This window comes from Podarcis gaigeae (assembly GCF_964106915.1).
Source record: "Podarcis gaigeae genome assembly, chromosome: 12".
Taxonomy (NCBI): Eukaryota; Metazoa; Chordata; class Lepidosauria; order Squamata; family Lacertidae; genus Podarcis; species Podarcis gaigeae.
The window spans coordinates 33,470,666-33,489,650 of record NC_139688.1 but is presented as its reverse complement, the minus strand read 5'-3'; the positions used below and the strand labels follow the sequence as shown (position 1 = coordinate 33,489,650).

General features: G+C 42.0%; 1 protein-coding gene across 7 annotated transcripts in view; it reads left to right on the top strand.

Annotated features, from left to right (window-relative positions):
- Window positions 1–5,125: 5,125 nt before the first annotated feature.
- Window positions 5,126–18,985, top strand: part of SNX13 (sorting nexin 13) — a 63,578-nt gene continuing 49,718 nt past the window's right edge. The window contains exon 1 of one of the 7 annotated variants that reach the window (XM_083705250.1): window positions 5,126–5,559. In XM_083705250.1, the coding sequence (XP_083561376.1) occupies window positions 5,548–5,559 (12 nt within the window). In that variant the 5' untranslated portion in view covers window positions 5,126–5,547. Of the gene's footprint in view, window positions 5,905–9,706; window positions 13,527–18,985 lie in introns of those variants that run through there. The other 6 variants (XM_083705246.1, XM_083705248.1, XM_083705251.1 and 3 more) reach the window with 6 other exon arrangements.

Genomic DNA, 18,985 nt, shown 5'->3' with positions numbered 1-18,985 from the left:
AACCAGCCCACCCCATAACAGTAATAGAAAACTTTGGCAGCATGGTAACAGAAAACAAATCAATATTCCCATTAACCAGAAGACAGAAATAAAAACTCAACCCTGACACCTGCTCCCCATCCCTAAAACCATCACAGTGTGGGCAGGAGGTATTTTGAATCTCCTTTCTGCCCAACCTAAAGTATGTGGCTCTTCCTCTAATCTCTCTTGGTTCAGAATGGTGTGTCAACATAGTTTAGTAATGCTCCTTTGATGTTGCTTCCATTCCACTAATAGTGTAAACGGCTGAGAATAATTGGCAGAAGACAATTAGTGATAATGAAAACACATTATGGAATGTTTTGAATCAAATACGTCAGCTCCAGTTTTGTTTCACTGTCACAGGTTACCAATTTGTTTCGGGGGGCTAGCTTTTAAAGCCCTAAGTGGTCTGAGGACAGGATACTTTAAAAAAGGGTTGGGAGACCTGTGGATCTCCAGATGTTCCTGGACTACAACTCCCACTGTGCTGACCATTGGCCACTGGCTGGGTCTGATGGGAATTGGCGTTCAGCAACATCAAGAGGGCTGTAGTCCCCCCCCCAACTTCAAGGACTCCCGTTCCATAATTGTCTATTCAAACTCTCATGTAAACTGTCAGAAACCCTGTTCTGTGTCTCCTCTGGTGGCAGTAAAACCTTGACTTTATCTGAAAACTGAAGACACCTTGGATGTCTGCTCTGAGCTTGTGACAGACAAACGGGGTAAACGTAATTTCACCAAAATAAACAAGTGTCACTTTGGATGTGTAGGAATGCAGACATTCATGCTCAATTTGGTGGAAAGAATGCTGCCCATAAAACATCACTTCATTGCTTGCTTGTGTGGCCTTACATTCTCTAATAAAAAATAAAAAATTCAGTGCTAACGTCTTAAAGGAGCTTCTTGTTTCTTGGATAACTGTTTTGGCTTAACATCTAATATTTTAACCCAGGTGTGAATGAAGAGAACAATACAGCAGAAACAAACAGCCACAACCATGGCAATTCCGAAACTCTCAAGAGAGATCACAGAAATAAGCTGATAATGAAGGAATACATTTTAAGCTGCAAAGAGGCGACACACATAATACAGGGTGCGGAGGGAGGAAGGTGAGCAGAAAATAAGAGAAGGAAAGAACGGAAGAGAACGAAAATACCAAGTTCTGTGGATTAGGCAAATGCTGATGCATCAGAAACGGCAGGTGCTGTTTCAGAAACGATGTACAACACTATTTATCCTTGAGGACATTTTGCTAGACCTCACAGTTTCATAGGAACACTGCTTCCTCCACCTGGTGCACCGGGTGGATTAATGGACTACTCAGCCAGGGAGCTTTCTTAGCAATGTAAGTGCAAGGTTAGAAATAAGAGCCCAAGTGGCTATCACCAAGTGCAAACATGGCAACTGAGGAATATGGTGGCCCTGTATTCCACTTCACAAAGACCAGCTGTCCTATCCAAGTCCTGATTAAAAATAAAGAACCATAGGAAGGGAGAGCAAGGGCCTTGAAATTGCCTGCCAATGGTTTAGCTCTTGGACAGCAGCATTCCCTACTATGGTATTTGCATTTTAAATTTTAGTAATTACTTATACATTTGCATCTATACATATTAGCACATGCAAATTTTATGGTCATCTGTGTTCTCTCTTTTTAGTCATGCATTTCCTCTCTTTTCCTTGGCACAGCACACATGGTGGGGATGGACAAATCAGTTTCAGTTCCTTCCCTTTCCCATCTAAAATGCAGCTCATGATTTATATATATTTGTTTGCAACTGTGCCAAATAAATAAAGTTTTCCCAAGGATTTTACCTAACAAAATGCATTGTTCGGTGCTATTTTTACTAATGCATGCTTCTTTTATGAACACATTACACAAATACACCTTTTATATGTATTTTATGGTTGGAGAATTGCACAGAAAATTATGAGAAGAACAATTTCTGAAGGATGGCTGTGTTTCAGTTTGTATACTTTTTTTGAGAAGGTTTAGGTTGGGTTCACATTAAAATGTAAATTAAATCAAATTTCTCCCCCATCCCTAATAAGTGGGCACCCTGTTGATAAGGCAAAGGATTTCTCACACTCTTTTCTTGATTCTTCCACAGAACATGTTGCACACAACATATGTATCACTCAAAGGATTTGTTGTTAAACATGACCACCACTGATGTTCACAATCCTGTTTTGCTTTAATTCAGAAACTTTGTTGCACAAACAATACATAGCCTTTAACTTGTCTGTTTGGTATTCTGCTTGTTTGCAGTTCAATAACTCTCTTGAAAACTGATATACTAGAATGAGATTTTGTACATACATTTAAGGACAATTCAGCATTTCAACTCTGAATATCAGTTCTACTTCTCCCCTTTTTCAGTCACCTTAGATTTCTGTTCTGACAGGTATCATAATGCAACCTTTCAAATACTGGAATGAAAGTTGGCATTCATCTTCAGGACATCACATTCATATTTGATCTTCTTTTCCCTCATCACAATGTAATACATCCCTTGAAAATTGAGATATTGGAATGATTCCCCCCCCCCCTCCATATTTCTCTGAAGTTAGAATATACTTTCAGTTGCCATATTAATTTGTGGTGGCAGTTGGAAGATGGAAGTCAGATTGTAATGCAATATCTGAAAGGAAGAATCTTGAATACTGTGATTTACCCACTCTAGTTTTGTAACTATTTTAAGTACTATTTTAATAGCACCATATCAGAACTGCATGATTTCTGCAAGGAGGCAAGTGCATACATGCCTATATGTCACACCATATACAAATCCGCATGTTATTTTATGCAAGTAATCAGACTTATGTACACTTAAAGGGGGGCTAGCTCAGTGAAAAAGCACCAGCTTCGGGTGCAAAAGGTCTTAAACCCAAAACAGCTACATGATAACTGAGCACATTTCGGGGGGGAAGGAGGGTGGTGAACTTTGGGGTAGTGAGATGGAATGGAGTACCCTGGAAAGGGCATGGCTAGCTGATAGGGAGCCCTGAATGGGACCACTCCACACTGCAGCACTTTGTCACAGATAGTACTTGTTGAATATATCTCAATTTTCTCACAAACTCTCACCCCATCACAATAAGTGGTGTGGGAGAGACATATTTTCCTGACAACTTCAACATATCTGGAAATGTTGCATCTTTACTCCAGCTGCGGTCAAGCCATCTCACACTTCATCATTCAATGCACAATCACTGAAAGTCCTCTCTAAACACTGTCATCCTATTATCTGCCTGTTCATTCGTCTTGTTTCCAAGTTATTCCAGATGTGTCCACTGCTTTGCCTGAGCATTGCTTCTGTTACCCACGTTAGCTTCTTGCTTCCACTGCTAATTGGACCACTTATCATCATTTCCCTAACCTAGAGTTCTCCGGCCTGCTTCTCTCTCTACTCCGCTCCCCTCAACTCTTTTTACCAAAATGCCGTACAAAACAAAACAAAAGCAAGTGAGCAGCAATGAACAGCAGTCCCTATTTGCCTGCTACTCTGGCCTTGTGCATTATCATATCTTAATGCTGCCCAACCGATGGTTTCTGGACGCATTATGAACCTTGCTTGATATTCCAGTCCAAAAGCTCTCATGCTCTACTCTGACATCCCTACCCCACACCAAATCAACAAGGCTACAGTCAGGTGTTCATTAATTCCCTTTCCATACATAGTCAGGGTCGTGTTTTAAAACCAACACTAGATGACACCCAGTGTACTGGAAGAAGCAAATATCACCTGTGTCGAAGGAATGATTCTTCAACATCAACTGTTTGGCAGGTCATGTTGTGCAGATGCCTGATTATTGTCTTCCTAAACAACTACTCTGTTCCCAACTTAAGAATGGAAAGCGTAATGCTGGTCGTCAACAAGACGTTCAAAGATTCTCTCAAGGCAAATGTAAAAAAAAGTAGTATAAACACCGACAACTGGGAAACACTTGCCTGCGAGCGCTCCAATTGGAGAACAACCTTTACCAAAGGTGTTGTGGGCTTTGAAGACGCTCAAACTCAGGACAAAAGGGAGAAATGTGCTAAGAGGAAGGCACGCTTGGCAAACACTCACCGTGATCAACTCCCGTCCGACCGGAAACCTATGTCCCCACTGTGGAAGGACGTGTGGATCCAGAATTGGCCTCCAGAGTCACTTATGGACTCACTGTTAAGATCATGTTCATGGAAGACAATCTTACTTGGCTACGAGTGATCCCCAAAGAAGACGACACCCATAAGCAAGTGCTGAAAAGGGTGTGAGAAAAAGGCCCTGTCTGGTGATCATATGTATTTTAATTGTCTGATTTTATGTTAACGTGTTATACATTTGATGTGAACCGCTGTGAGCCCGGTTTTGGCAGGGGAGGTAAAAGGTAAAGGTAAAGGTACCCCTGCCCGTACGGGCCAGTCTTGCCAGACTCTGGGGTTGTGCGCCCATCTCACTTAAGAGGCCAGGGGCCAGTGCTGTCCGGAGACACTTCCGGGTCACGTGGCCAGCGTGACAAAGCTGCATCTGGCGAGCCAGAGCCGCACACGGAAACGCCGTTTACCTTCCCGCTGGTAAGCGGTCCCTATTTATCTACTTGCACCTGGAGGTGCTTTCGAACTGCTAGGTTGGCAGGTGCTGGGACCGAGCAGCGGGAGCGCACCCCGCCGCAGGGATTCGAACCGCCGACCTGATGATTGGCAAGTCCTAGGCGCTGAGGCTTTAACCCACAGCGCCACCTGCGTCCCTTGGCAGGGGAGGGTGGGATATAAATAAAAATTATTATTATTATTATTATTAAAGGAACAGATTCCTTTGGAATTCGGACGGGCAGCAGATTCCTAAGCAGAAGCTGGACCCCACTTGCATTCACACATACTCCTTAGAAAGCGCGTCCAGAGGAGGTTTGTGCCTCCAACTTGTCCCAGAGCCATTTCTCTCTCCCGCCTCCAATCATGACTGACTTTTTGCCACCAGTCCAAATTCCAAGGAACTCCTCACAGCGACCTCGGCAAGCTTTTGTGAACGTGAGCCTAGCTCTCCTCAAGTCTCTCACAGCGCGCCACATACTGACTCGCCTGTCCCGCTCCGTGCCCCTTTCCTCACGTTCCGCCGCTCCAGACCCGCGTTGCTTGGAGGGCGAGTCGACAGAGAGGCAACGAGCCCGCCCTCAGCCCGTGCCTGCGTGAGGGGAAGCGGTTGTGGGCGGAGGAGGGAGGCGGCAAGGCGGCCGGGCCAGAGAGAGGCCTGCCCAGCAGTGTCTCGCCGCCCCAATGGGCGGCCGCGCCGGCGAGAGTAGCAGCGGCAGCAGCAGCGTCGGCGGCGTCTCGCGCAGCCTCCTCAAGATGGCCGCCTCTCCTGAGCGACCTGCGGAGGCGGCGTCGGCTGCTGTGGGCTTGGCGCTACGGAGGCACCGCTGAGGAGGGTGGCAGCCGGCTGGCGCCGTTCCCCCTGCGGTGGGCGGCGGCGGCCCCGGGCAGACGTTGCAAGCTGCAACACCATGCGGCGGGGCTAGAGCCGGAGGCTCCCACCGCGAGCAAGGATGTTAGCTGAGGTAAGGGAGCCGCAGGCGAGACGGACCGGGCAGCGGCGAAGAAAAAGGGGCCCGGAGGCTGCAGGCCGCTCGCCCTGCGCGGCGCTCGGAGAGGTCCTGCCTCCGTGACAGCGGCCAGCCGCCCGCGAGAGGCTCCTCGGGCCCCGTTTCCACGGCGGCGAGGGCCATTGGGTCTCTGGATAGTTGTTTTCCCCCTCGCGGGCCCCTGTGGGTGCTGCTGCCGCCCCTCAGCAAGCCGGCCGAGGGTGGCTTTGGGTCGTTTCATAAGGACGTCGGTGTGATGAAGCTGAATGCCCGGCTGCTCCCGGTAGGCCTCCTTCGGGAGGCGTTGGCCTCCGGATGCAGGTCCGCACCTGGATTTCCTTCTCCATCCCTGCTCGGGGTCGCCTCCCCCCCCCCCCCCCCGTTTAACTGACGAGCACCGGGGCAGCTTTTATTACCCCGAGCCGAGAGAGAGGCGGCCACCAGCTCGGCACTTTCCTTATCTCCCTCAGTTTCACTCGACCCTGCAGCATATCTCGTAAAGGGAAAGCGAAGCGAGTTGTTGATAGTATTGTTCTTGGCGGTGGTAATGTTACGGAACTTTCTCAGTGTAAAAGAAGCAACCCCGAATTATTATTATTATTATTGAGGGTGGTTTGGGGTGTGTGTGATGGGACAGGAACTCAAGTCTTGTTTTCTCAGGACTGCCTGCTGCTTAGACCAGCCAGCCTCAATGGCTTAAACTTTTTAGGGTACTGTAATTAGAAATGTGGTTTGTGAGTGTTGCCTCCTGTGTTGCTGCTCATCTTTTGGTGGAGTGGGTAGGACTTGGGGCCCTTACAAATGTTTTGCCGGAAAAGCATTTCATGTGTTTTGTTCTCTCTGTTGTCTGGTTTTTATTTGTTTTTATTTTTGTCAAGCTGCTTTGAGACTTTTTATGGGGGGGAGGAATAAAAATGACTTCCTGTACTAAGTAAATAATAGCAGCACCAACTTGATTGAATGCTAGTTTTATGCTTTTGGTATAAAGTGTGCTAGCTGTGTTCTTCCAGGTTAAGGAGCAAACACTCTTAGTGTAGACCTATATAACGTATAGTGACTCAGAAGTAAGCCCCATTGTGTTCAGTGGGACTATTCCCAGGTAGGTGTGCATAGGTTTGCCACCTTGTTATTTTTTCTGCAAAAGTGTCAGCAAGCTTTTAAGTTACACAGAAGTGCTGGAGGCTCCTGATTCTTTGCTGTTGCATTTGTCTGGATACTTAAGTGGTCCAGCTGCTGGTGGTTAATGGGTCAAAGGTATTGTTGAATAATACATTGAATACCTTGTGATAACTCAAGTCACTCACCAGTGCCGTGACCCTAAAGGTATTAGCTTGGACCATACTGAACATATGAAGCTCCTTCATACTCTGAGACCATTAGTATTGCCTATTCCTAAGTGGGACCAGCTCTGTGGAGTCCAGGGCAGTGGGTTTTCTCAACCCTGCTCCCCTAAATTCTTTTAATTGATAAGTGCAACTGGGGTTCCTGGTTGCAAAGCAATTGATGTGCTCTTGTCATTAAATTCTGCAAAGAAATGATTAATAAGATACCTTGCTGCTGCTTTCATGTCATTTCAAACTGTAATGTATGAATCTGAGGACTATGTACAGTATATGAATTCAGTAACTATATGTGACAATGAAATAACATGGTTACTGCTGCCGGCATTAGACATTTCCATGTAATTTGGAAGCTTGCTTTTTCACCAACAGAAATGATGACATAAGAAGAAACTGCTGAATCAGGTCAGTGGCCCATCTTGTCCTGCATCCTGTTCTCACATTAGCAGCCAGATGCCTGCGAGAAGCCAGCAAACAGGACATGAGAGCAACAGTAGTCATTGCAGTTCCCAGCAACTGGCATTCAGAGGCATAATGCCTCTGACAGTGGAGATAGATGCAAACATATTATTCTCTGAAGTGGTGTAGAAAAAAATTATTAGCAGATAGTAACAGATAGTATTTATGTAGTGCTTTGAGCGCTCTAAAGTGCTTCACATATATGCCTTGATAATGCTTACAATAGCCCTGTATGGAAATTCACTCTTATTATTTCCACATTGCATATTGGCTGAGGCTAATATATAATGATTCGCCTAAGGCTGCACCTAATCATTGTGAGGCAGATGCATACTAGTTAACTATGCAGTAAAATACGTTTTTTATTTACATTTCCTGTTCATCCTGTGATCAGCTGTTTAAAAGTTCACTTGACCTGATAGCATTTATTGTGACTATTGAAGAAGTATTGTTTTGATAAGTTCTTTTCTCAGGATTTATGTACATTGTTGGTACGTGTCAGACAGGAACTTTCTATTTTGATCTGTCTCTTTCATTTTGTTCAGATATGTACATTCCAGAATGAAAGGTGCAGGGTGGTGCTAGTGGATTTCTATCAGCATAAGAGCTGGAGACGGAGATGCCTTGCACAGTGAGCACTTGACTAATACTGCTATCTATGTAAAATGAAAGGAACTTAAAAGCAGCACTGGCACCCAACCTCTATATCAGCCTTGCAACTCATTTTGATTAAAAGATCTAGCTTGGGGGAAATCAGAAAAGTGCGAGCATGAAGTATTACACATATGTCATCTTTAAATTGCTTACAGCACTGCCCCATACATGTTTGTTTGAAAGTGTGTCCTGCTCTGTTCATTGAGGCTTAGTCCCTAATGTGTAGGACTACAGTCCTAAAATAGCTTTTGAGTATCAATACTTGTTTAATAAGTATTGTAACACAGTTTTACTGGTGCTTTCACTGGATAGTAGTTGTGCATGTTTGACTGAACATATTCAGTCAGTCCTAGGTTTCCTTGCTGATATTTTAGTACTAATCCCCCCATGCTTTTTTATAGAAATTTCCCCCTCCCTGCTATTTTTTAAAAAGTTCATAACATTGGAGAGAACCAAATAGATTGCCTAGTTCTACATTGAGTGGAATATCTTATACCTGAAATGCCTGCAATGGAAGCCTGTGCAACTTAAAATTAAACAAAGAAACACACTCAGCAAATTTCCAGGAAAAGGGGATCACCAGTACCAACATTTCTTACAGTTACAAAGTTTCCCTCCCTGAACTCACTCTAACTTACAAGTGGTATGCTATCCACATTGGCAAAGTTCACAACTTCTAGTTGATTAATGAAATACAAATATTCATCATTCTCAAATATAAGATTGATATTTGTTTACTAGGCATTTGTTTTGCTAATATTTGTAGGGGGTCTATAGTGGGAGGGGAGGATTGCAAAGCAATGCATGTGTTCATGAAGATTCCATGGTGGAGTTACAACCGTTTCCTATGCCTTTGCCAGCTCACTGCAGCCGGGGCAGGAGAGGGTGGACATCTTTCACCTGCTCTGGTTTTCTTCTCCCACCACCAAAAAACTTGTTCCCATTGATTGTCAGCTCCAGAATTTGTATAGCTGTGGGATCCTTATGTGGTGTGTGAGGAAAGATTGAGGGCACAAGGAGAAGGAGACGACAGAGGACAAGTTGGTTGGACAGTGTTCTCGAAGCTACTAAAATGAGTTTGATCAAACTGCAGGAGGCAGTGGAAGACAGGAGTGCTTGGTGTGCTCTGGTCCATGGGATCATGAAGACTAAACAACTGAACAACAACAATAAGGATCTTGGAGCTCACTGCTCTCTTGTTGTAGTTTGCTCTTTTGAATCAAAAGATTATCTATGAGATGTGGGCATTCACATCTGTATTATAAGAAATACAACGTTTGATGACCCAGTCTTTTCTAAGGCTGATGGGCTGCCCATTAATCATGTTATTATAACTTTGGTCACACTTCTTTAAGTCTCTCAGCCTCACTCACCTCAGAGTTTTTGTTGTGGGGGTGGAAGGGAAAGGAGAATGTTAGCTGCTTTGAGACTCCTGAGGATAATGATAAAGCAGGATATCAAATCCAAACTCCTCCTCCTCTTCTTCTTCTTCTAGATTTTCCGAGCTTAAAAGTGGAAAGAAGCAAAAACACAGTTAGAAACATCAGTCTGCTTATCACATGGTCCACAGCCTACACATTTTTGAGGTTCAGATTAATGACATAATAGAACTAAAATTAGGACATATTATTTCTGGGAATAGGAGAATTGCTGACTGTCTACATTTCTTGAAGGGAGCCAGACTCTACTTTTGAAAATAAGCTATAAATTGTTAAAATAACTTTATTAGATAAAGTTAAATAGTTCTATCATTCTATTGCTATCATTCACACCATGTTAATAGATATGGGTACCAATAACAATGATTGTTTGAGCTCTACTAGAATTTATATATGCAAACTGCATCTTTGCAGTCTTGCTTGGAGTAGGACAAACTATGATGAATAAATCCAAGTAATTACATGCACACAGTCCTGCCTATATCAGTCATAAAATTAAGTTGGTAAAAAAGTACAAAAGTCAGAAATGGCTAGTTTTAAATAACTAAAGCTATTGGGTTATATTCAACATTAGTCATACCCTGAATGGCTCCATTGACGTTAGTCTGTTGACTTCAGTATGTCTACTGACTTACTAAGTATCACCCACTATAATGGGTAGGAAATTGGATTTTGCCAGCAGGCTGTGTTGTTGCCTCCCTCACTATTTCTGCAATCAACTGATGCCATAATGACACTGAAATCAAAATATGTAGATAAAGGCACAGTGAGGATACGTGAAGGCCTATGCTTGGAGTTTTGCAAGCCCTGATAATTTGCTGATAGTTGGAGTTTACAAAACCATGGTCACAGTGCTTAGCAGATCCCACAGTCAACTGATCAGAACTTTATGGACTGCTATGTACTAGGTTTCACAACACCAGGATCCGGTTTTTTGGATAGATGTTTGGATGCTAGAAGTGCTCTAGACAGGGTGTGTAATAGTCAAAGAAAGGGTACTATATAGTTTCCAGGTGATACATACAATTTCCTCCTTACTTCCAAGTGTACCTCGCCCAGAGGCAGCTGTACGGGAGCATGACTGGTGTGATTGCATCAGGCAAGGAGCTTCTGTTCTGGGGTGCTGGAATAGTCACCACCACTTTTACTCCAATGAAAGGTGAGAGACAGGAGGGCGGGGGCAGGGCTGGCTTTTGACATCTCACAGGGCGCTGCTGAAATTTGAGATGCCGAGGTCCACCACTGCCTTGGCTCTATGCTTATGGTTATTGATTTCCCAGCCATCCATGCTTGATTTCCCAGCCATCCAAGCATTAATTTATGCTTACCATCTAAACTTGTGCAAATTTGAACTGGCACAATGTATTTAAATAACACATTTTTCCTAATGCAGAATATGGGAGTTTCTCAGTATTTTTGTACTATCAGCTGTAGCTTTTATTTTATTTTATCCTACCTAGTGCAATTTTTTGAAGAGCATATTTTTTCCTTTGTTGAAGAACTTATCTAAGTAGTAGTTCTGATGTTTATATATCCACAGAGATAGACAATTGTGTCTAACACTGATTTTAAATAAAACAATTACAATTTTGCAGACTAAAGAAAATTCTAGTATATTTATAAAGTATAAGCGAAAAGTTCAAACACTATAGGCCTTTCTCATTATGTGATTTACAACTGCATAGACAAGCACAATTGTGAAACACCATAACTGAGTCATACTTCTATTATAGATTTTAAGAGCTGACTGTGAAAACAAGCTGGGTGACACCTTGCTATTTGCTCTCCAGCCCTTTGCATTAGGACCACATTGTCATCCTGTTTGTTACGTCAAACAGAGGATACAATATGAGATAATATGTGATCATGCACACAGAAAACTTTGCCATTTGGTATTTAGCAACCCTCTTCCAAGTGCCCACTGAGTGGTTGGCCTATAAGGGCAAAGAGGACAGTACTCTGCCACACTTGCAACCCAGAGCCAGAGGCACTCTTCTTTAACCTTTTCCCCATGTTATGTCTACTTGCTTGGAGTCTGCATCACTACTGCCTGGGTATATACCCCCATAACCCTCCAGAAAAAGAAAGACAAACACCAAAGTCCCTCCCACATGTTGTGGGATTATTTAAGTTCATATAGTCAGCTGATGTGGCTAAGGGGCTGGTGGCCATCACATCCAACCATGTGCCTTCAAGGCATATTAAATCTAGCGGGGAGTGGGTGGTGACTGGTTGGGTTCAGAGTGTGGTGAATATTTCATTGTGTAAGGCAGTGGTTCCTGTAGTGATGCAATCACTCTTAAAGAAACTAGTCCTGGACACCTTGGACTGGAAAAACTATCAACCAGTTGCAGATACCCACTTTTGGGGGCAGATGGTGGAAAGAGTAGTGGCATGGGAACCATAAGCATCATTGGATGGCACAAGTAAACATGCATTGGATTGGACTTGGTGTGGTAAAATAAATTCGTTTCTGAAGGTAATATTTTCTGACTTCTCTGTAGGAATAATATGGTAGCACTATATGTAATTATTTATTATAATGTGATTTCTAACACAAACATATGCATTTTCCTCAAAGAAACTCCATTGTGAGTTCATTTAGACTTGCAGTCATTGGAGTACATGTACAAGTGCAAACTTGCAGTGCTTTGCCTACCATCAGCCCTGCCTATTCTTAGCCCTGGCTCTGCCTGCTGTTAACTGTTCAACCTACCCCAGTGGACACCATCTTGCATCGGACACCAGCTTGCACACAGAATTCCATGCACACTATGCCCCTGGTGCTGCCTGTACTCTGGTAGCAGTTGCTCACTAGCAGCATAACCCATGACTACCACACCCAGGAAGAAAAAGTTCCTGACTTCACACTTCTGCTGCTGCAAATGCTTGGCTGAAAATATCTAATCTTAGAATGCATGGGTTACTCTTGGGCTTTTGAGCACAGGGGCATTGGCCCTTCTTTGTAAAACTGATGGCTTGACACAGGAACTTGAGTGGTGAGAAATAAGTTGTTAGGATTGTGTGTAGCTGCTGCTATGACCAAGTAAGCATATAATTGCAAAGCATGCAGTATTGCAGGCAAATATGCAGATACTTAGAACTAGGGCATTAAGTGGTAAAAACTTCTTGATACCAATCTTAGTTGCTAGTTATAAGCCACTTATAATTTTACTATTCTTGTGTAGGCTGCCACTGGATTTGAAGTATTGTCACGTGCATTGTTAATAGTCTTAAAGTATCATCATGTGTAATGTCATGTGCATTGTTGAAAGGTACTATACTGCAGCCTTGTAAATAAGCTCTCAATAATTACTAGACTGCAGTCCCTTTTCTTACTGGTTTGCTAAGAAATTAGCAGCTTGCTTTTCCATGCTGGCCCTTGAGGAGGTTAAGCCTCTTAGCAGGCAAATAAAAAGCCTTATAACAAGTGGACTAGCGGAGGGACGAGTGATCTGTGAGTCTGCTTCGGATTGTAAAAGAGTAGACTTCCATTCTTCTCTGGTACAGAGACAAAGTGTGCTGCTGGAGGAGGGATGGGGTCCTTCCATGAAACCTTCTCACTGTCTGACATGTACCAAAAATGTACATCAATCCTGAGAAAAGAATTTCTCAAAACAGTGTTTCCTCAATAGTCACAATACATTATTAAATGCTATCAGGTCAAGTGAACTTTTAAACAGCTGATCACAGGATGACCAGGTAATTCTGGACACTTGCCTTCCATGGAATTCCTGGCTACTAGGCGAGTGCTTATATGTGTCTGTTGTGATGCTTACATCAATGTTTGGCTTTTAACAAAGCACTTTAAGATGGGAAGGTTGACCCTTATAAAATGTTCATTAGTGATGCAGATGGCTCGAAATATGTTGCCTATAGTATCTAGTTTTGTTTCAGGAGAAAGTGGTGGTGAAGAGTTCTAAATGAGGATCTTGGAACAGTGAAAAACTAAAAGGAGATGGACAAAGCAATATGATTATCTGTACATCTTCCCTGTTCCTTCCATCATTATTAATTCAAATGCTCTAGTTGCTTTTCTCACCCAACTTTGGTAGGTAGACATCTCAACATGCCTTCCATATTCTAAAGTCATTGTTCTTGTTAATAAAAAAAAAAAGAGTTACGTTTTAAATCTCTTTTCAGTGTAATTCTAGAACTTTTAATAGACTGATTCTATTTTTGTAGATTAAAATATTATGTCAACTTGAAATAATGAAGCACAAGTCTCATCTTCACAAGCTTCTATTTTTGTTTAATGCAGACATGGACAGACTTCAGGGTGGTGAGATCTGTTTTGTTTTTTGCAGGAATGCTGAGGTTCACCAAAGGGACCCAGCTGGATGATGGGCCCAATTACGTACTAAACCCAATATATATAAGTACAAATATACACCTGAGTTACCACAGGTCAGGGTTTGTGTATGTGTTGTAGTTGTTAAATAATTGGGAACCAGAAAACATGCCTCTGCAATGCAAATAATCCACAGATCAATCTGTCTTTGCTTGTCTCTGTCTTAATGAACTTTGCTTGTAGTTGTAATGGGGAAAAACCTTTATACAATCATATCTCGGGATAAATATGCTTCAGGATAAGTATTTTCGGGTTGCGCTCCGTGGCGACTCCAAAGTAACGGAGTCAAAATGACGTCACGCACATGCGCGGAAGTGGCGAAACGCGACCTGCAGATGCGCTGTCGCGTCTTACGTTCTATTCAGGATGCGAATGGGGCTCCGGAACGGATCCCGTTCGCATCCTGAGGTACCACTGTATATTGAAGCTGTTTGTATATTACTGCAGGTACATCATGGGAGATAGTAACCTATATTGCTGAATTTTTTTCTAAATAATAGAACATCATGATAACACTAATCACCCATGGGTGTGATACCTAGTTACCAGTTTGAGGTCCTGTATTTCTTACTTGCCTAGTAGGAGTTGTTTCAGCATTAGTTTTATGTTGCTGTTTCACTTGTCCATGATAGCAACAGCACTATTTCATCTAATGGTATAGTATTAAAATAATAGAAGGTTGATGTCACAAGGTAAATGCCATAATAGACAACATAAATGGTAATGTAGTGTTTAGATGAAGGTCAGTATCATTTGGAGCAATATAATGCTTTGTTATGCATAGCACTGTTCACTTTGTATTTATGTTAACTGCTTAAATTTAGTTGACTCAGATGTCTTTATTTGGAAGACAACAGGTTTGAAGCTTAATTAATTCTATGTTGTGGGCATAGGTGGAATTAGATCATAACTGAAAAGTAGCTACATAGAAACAATATAAGGTTTTGTAATCTTGAGCTCTCCTTTATCCCAGACATCAAGGGTGAGCTTAGCTGACATGCTAAAAGTGCAGTTCTCAGTATGTGCTTTCAGAAGTAGATGTTGGTGAGTTCAGTGGTACTGCCAAATAAGAAGGACCTATGCACAGGTTTGTAGTCTAAGCCTAGAATCTTAAGCACACATTTAGTTTTGGAACTTGAATCTCTTTGCTTGATGTATTTTGGAGTTGGAATGTAGAATTTCCATGACCCTTGATTTGGAGGTAACTATGGGATACAGTTGGCTGAATCCCTGTTTTTGCATTTGAGGTATGTTGCATGTGTCATAATTCATTGTCTCCCCTTGCTCAGATCACAGGAAGTGGAATTTATGAATTGAGCTTTAATATGTACTTTACTGTGTATGCATATGATTTAAATTGCTTTCTTCCTGACAATGTGCAGAAAATCTTAGCAACCTATAAATATCCACCCTAATTTGCTAATGCAAGCATATTGCAGATTATTGACTGCATCCTACTCTCACTCTTGTTTTCTTATGGAAGAGAAAAGGTAGTATTGTGGCAGCACCACAGCTAGCACCCTCAATTAAAACACAGTGATTCTGTAAAATCTGTAGGAAAAAAACCAAAGAAAGCAGCCTTCCTCAAGCTGGTGTCCTCCAGATGTTGTTGGACTTCAACTCTTACCAGTTGCAGCTAGCAGGCGCAGCAGTCAGGGAAATAGCTTGGGAAGGCTGCCTTCAGGAATGGGGAATTCCTCAGAGCAGCCCAGGACAGATTCTGCATTCTGTCAACACTGAGCATGCTTAATCTCTATCGGGAAAAGAATTCACCCCAAGAGGAATTCATCATATCAGAGAGAGAGAGAGAGAATCAAATTGAATCAATTCATAAGAGTTGGAAGGGACCACGAGGGTTTTTTGCCCAACAACGCTTATTGATCCTCCTCGCCCTTCTGGTCTAGACTGGTGTTATACCAGATAGCCAGACAGATACAGCTGGGTCACAGTAGGGCAGTTCATCAATTTAGGTCTCGGTAATTTATGCCAGGTCAGTCTGCAATCATAGGAACATAGGAAGCTGCTTTATGCTAAGTCTCACTACAGGTCCATCTAGCTTAATGTTGTCTACCCTGCGAAGCAGTGACTTTCATAGTCCTACCTGGAGATGTTCAAAAGACATTTGGGTTCAGGTATCAATAAACCTGGTTGACAAAATCACCCAGTGCAGTAATATCTCAACTTGATTGAACAGCTCCAAAGAGCCCAGTGGGCAAACAAGCAGCTTAGTGGCCAATAAAATTCAGTGTAAGATGCAAAATAATGTGTACAGACAGTGACTAGGACAGGGGCGAGGCACGCAGGGGCTGGGAATGGAATCCCCACCTGAAATTGTCATCAACTGTACTGGGATGAATTATTTGTTACGTTTCTAGATTGCCCTTCCTCCCAAGGGAGCCCAGGGCAATGTACAATAAAATAGGGGGTGGGGAATAAGTATTCTAAATAAAACCTAGCAATAATCAATATACTGTAACATCAGCAAAACTCAGAACCATTAAGCACAATATACCACTATCTTCAGCTGTATTAAAGCAAACTAACCTCAGTTTGTAAAAGTCTGCATAAACAAAAATATATTCAACTGGTATCTAAACATGCAAAACAAAGATGAGGGGGGGGGGGGGCGGAGCGGCCTGGCCACGGAAGCAGATGCTACTTCTGCCATCCCTTTTCTTAATTTGTCCAGAGTTTCCCAATGCCATACTGTGACATACCTCCTATTCACTACCAGTAAAGGCACCCTAGTCTCATTTTCAGCTCATGCAGGCACATAAGACTAAATATTCAATTAACAAAAACAGCTATAATGCAGTGAATCACATTGGTACATATAAAAAATGCAAATAGAATTATTAAATTGTGTCATATGAGCAAGGTACTTAAAGTGCTCAGCATCAATACAGTGGTACCTCTGTTCCGGAGGCCCGGCTGCATCCCGAAAACTTCGTAACTGCAGGCACCCTTCTGCACACATGTGCAGCGCAATTCAGCGCTTCTGCACAAATGTGCAGAAGGCTTCTGTGCATGTGCGCAGTGAAACCCGGAAGTATACACTTCCGGGTTTGCTACATTCACAACCCGAAGTTTACGTATCCAAACGTAAGCAGAGGTACAACTGTATATGCAAAGCAATAGTAATAGTTGCAGAAAACAGTTTTAATAACCAAAATAATATATAGTTTAAATAGCGTAATAAACTTTTAAGCTAGTAAAAACATTTAAACCTTCAAAAGTGTACCAAACTTATAGTCAATGCTTTTTTTTCTAAAAAAAGTGTTTATGGGTACTCTCATTTTCCTACTCATGTTGAAATACTGTCCCTCAATGAGGCCAAACCTAGATTCACAAAATGTTTAGGAGTCTGCATTGCCCCAGAAAAAAGCACTGCCTATAGTACACAACTGCAGTTTATAATTTACCTTAAAACTCAAGATATTCACAAAATATTTGGAGTCCTAATTTATGTCTCACATAAGTTCAACCCTGCCACTCACCAGAAAGAACTTGCACTATCATTGAATGAAGCACTATATAGTTCTCCCGAGTCCCACTATGAGCTACTCTAGTAAACCATCCACCAGCTTGTGGAGAATGGGGTGTGTGCCCTGTCCCCATGATATCCCCCAAATGACTCCGTAAAGGGTTAACTCCCTTTGCTGTTTCCTCAACAGGATCAGCCCACAAGTTGCCTCCCACAGCCAGATCAGTTTTAGTGAGCTCCACCTGGAAGGTGTTTGGTTTTAGCTTCTAATCAGTCCCAGTCTGGCTGCACTTCATGTCAGTTTGCTGATGAAACAGCAGCAGTTGGTGGAAAAAGCAGGTGGGCTGCATGTTATGGCAGTGTTGTTGTTTTTCTCTTGTCGCTGACTCACTGATACTGTTGGAGTTCTTCTGTTCTCATCTTGGTCAGCATTGAACAAGACAGTTAAAACACATTATTTATGCATTCAAAGAAATGTTTTTAAACATAGTTAACATGAAGTGAAGATGTTAGACTTCATGAAGCCATTATTTTTATTTTTATAGAATATCTCATACTTTTGCAAAACCTAACCCAGGCTACCACCTTCATGTATTGTTTCCAATAATGTAACACATGTTTACTAGAAGTAAGTCCTATTGAGTTCAAGTGTTTATACAATGATTGCAGCCTAATTAATATACCGTACATCAGACTAGGTTGTCAGTCTAAATGCTATTGTCCTCTTGTTATTTCACAAAGAGCAGAATTGGTGGAACCCCTAATCATGACACCAAAATTGAAAATATTTTTCTTTTAATTATTTATCTTTGTTTTAATGTAAATGTCAAACAGAAAATTCAATACTGCAATTCAGCTTGAAAGAAAAATAATTTGAGCAAATAACTGAAAATTCAGCTTTTATTTGAACACTATGCTTAATCAGAATTTCATAGAATTTTAAAATCAAGTAATTACTATGTTAAGGAAGTTTGAATGCAAAGAAATAAAACAAGACCTTTATATAATTACAGCATATGAAGTTAACCAGTAATTAAAAGCAAGACATGGTTGTAAAAATAGATGATAATAAGTAATGAATAAATCATCGCTATTTCACAGGCTGGTCCTTGGTATATGGTAATTTTTTTCAGCAACTCAGCAATGAAATACACTACCATCCTTTTTAAAAACAGCTATGGGGTCTTCCTCGTCCATGCCCATTGCTCTGAACTATATCATACTACTGTAATCTGATGTGCGGTTTTCCATCCTGGTTCTAAACACAGTTCTTGAAAATCCATTGTGTTTAGCAGGACTTATTCTGTAAAACTTTGATTAAGATTTTGAGTTAAAATATCTCAGCATGTACTGTGGAGGGGAATTCACAAGTAGGTTTGTACTAACAAATTTCCATTCATGGATTTCTATTGGATCCAGATAGTCTTGTTTACTTGTTCATAGAATGAGAAGAGGCACCTTAATACAGTCCAGAATAGTCCTCTTCCCCACCTTCAAACACCATTTGTCTACTGCCCTTTCTTTTTTTCTCCCTGATGTTTCTTATCTTCTCCAAACTGCTGCATGTATTGAGAGGAAACTCTTCCTTTCTCAGTCCCTCTGGTAAGTGTACAGAGGTGGAAAATCCTGCTATTCATTTTGTTCTTCAAACTGTACTTGGGAACTGCTGAAGGAC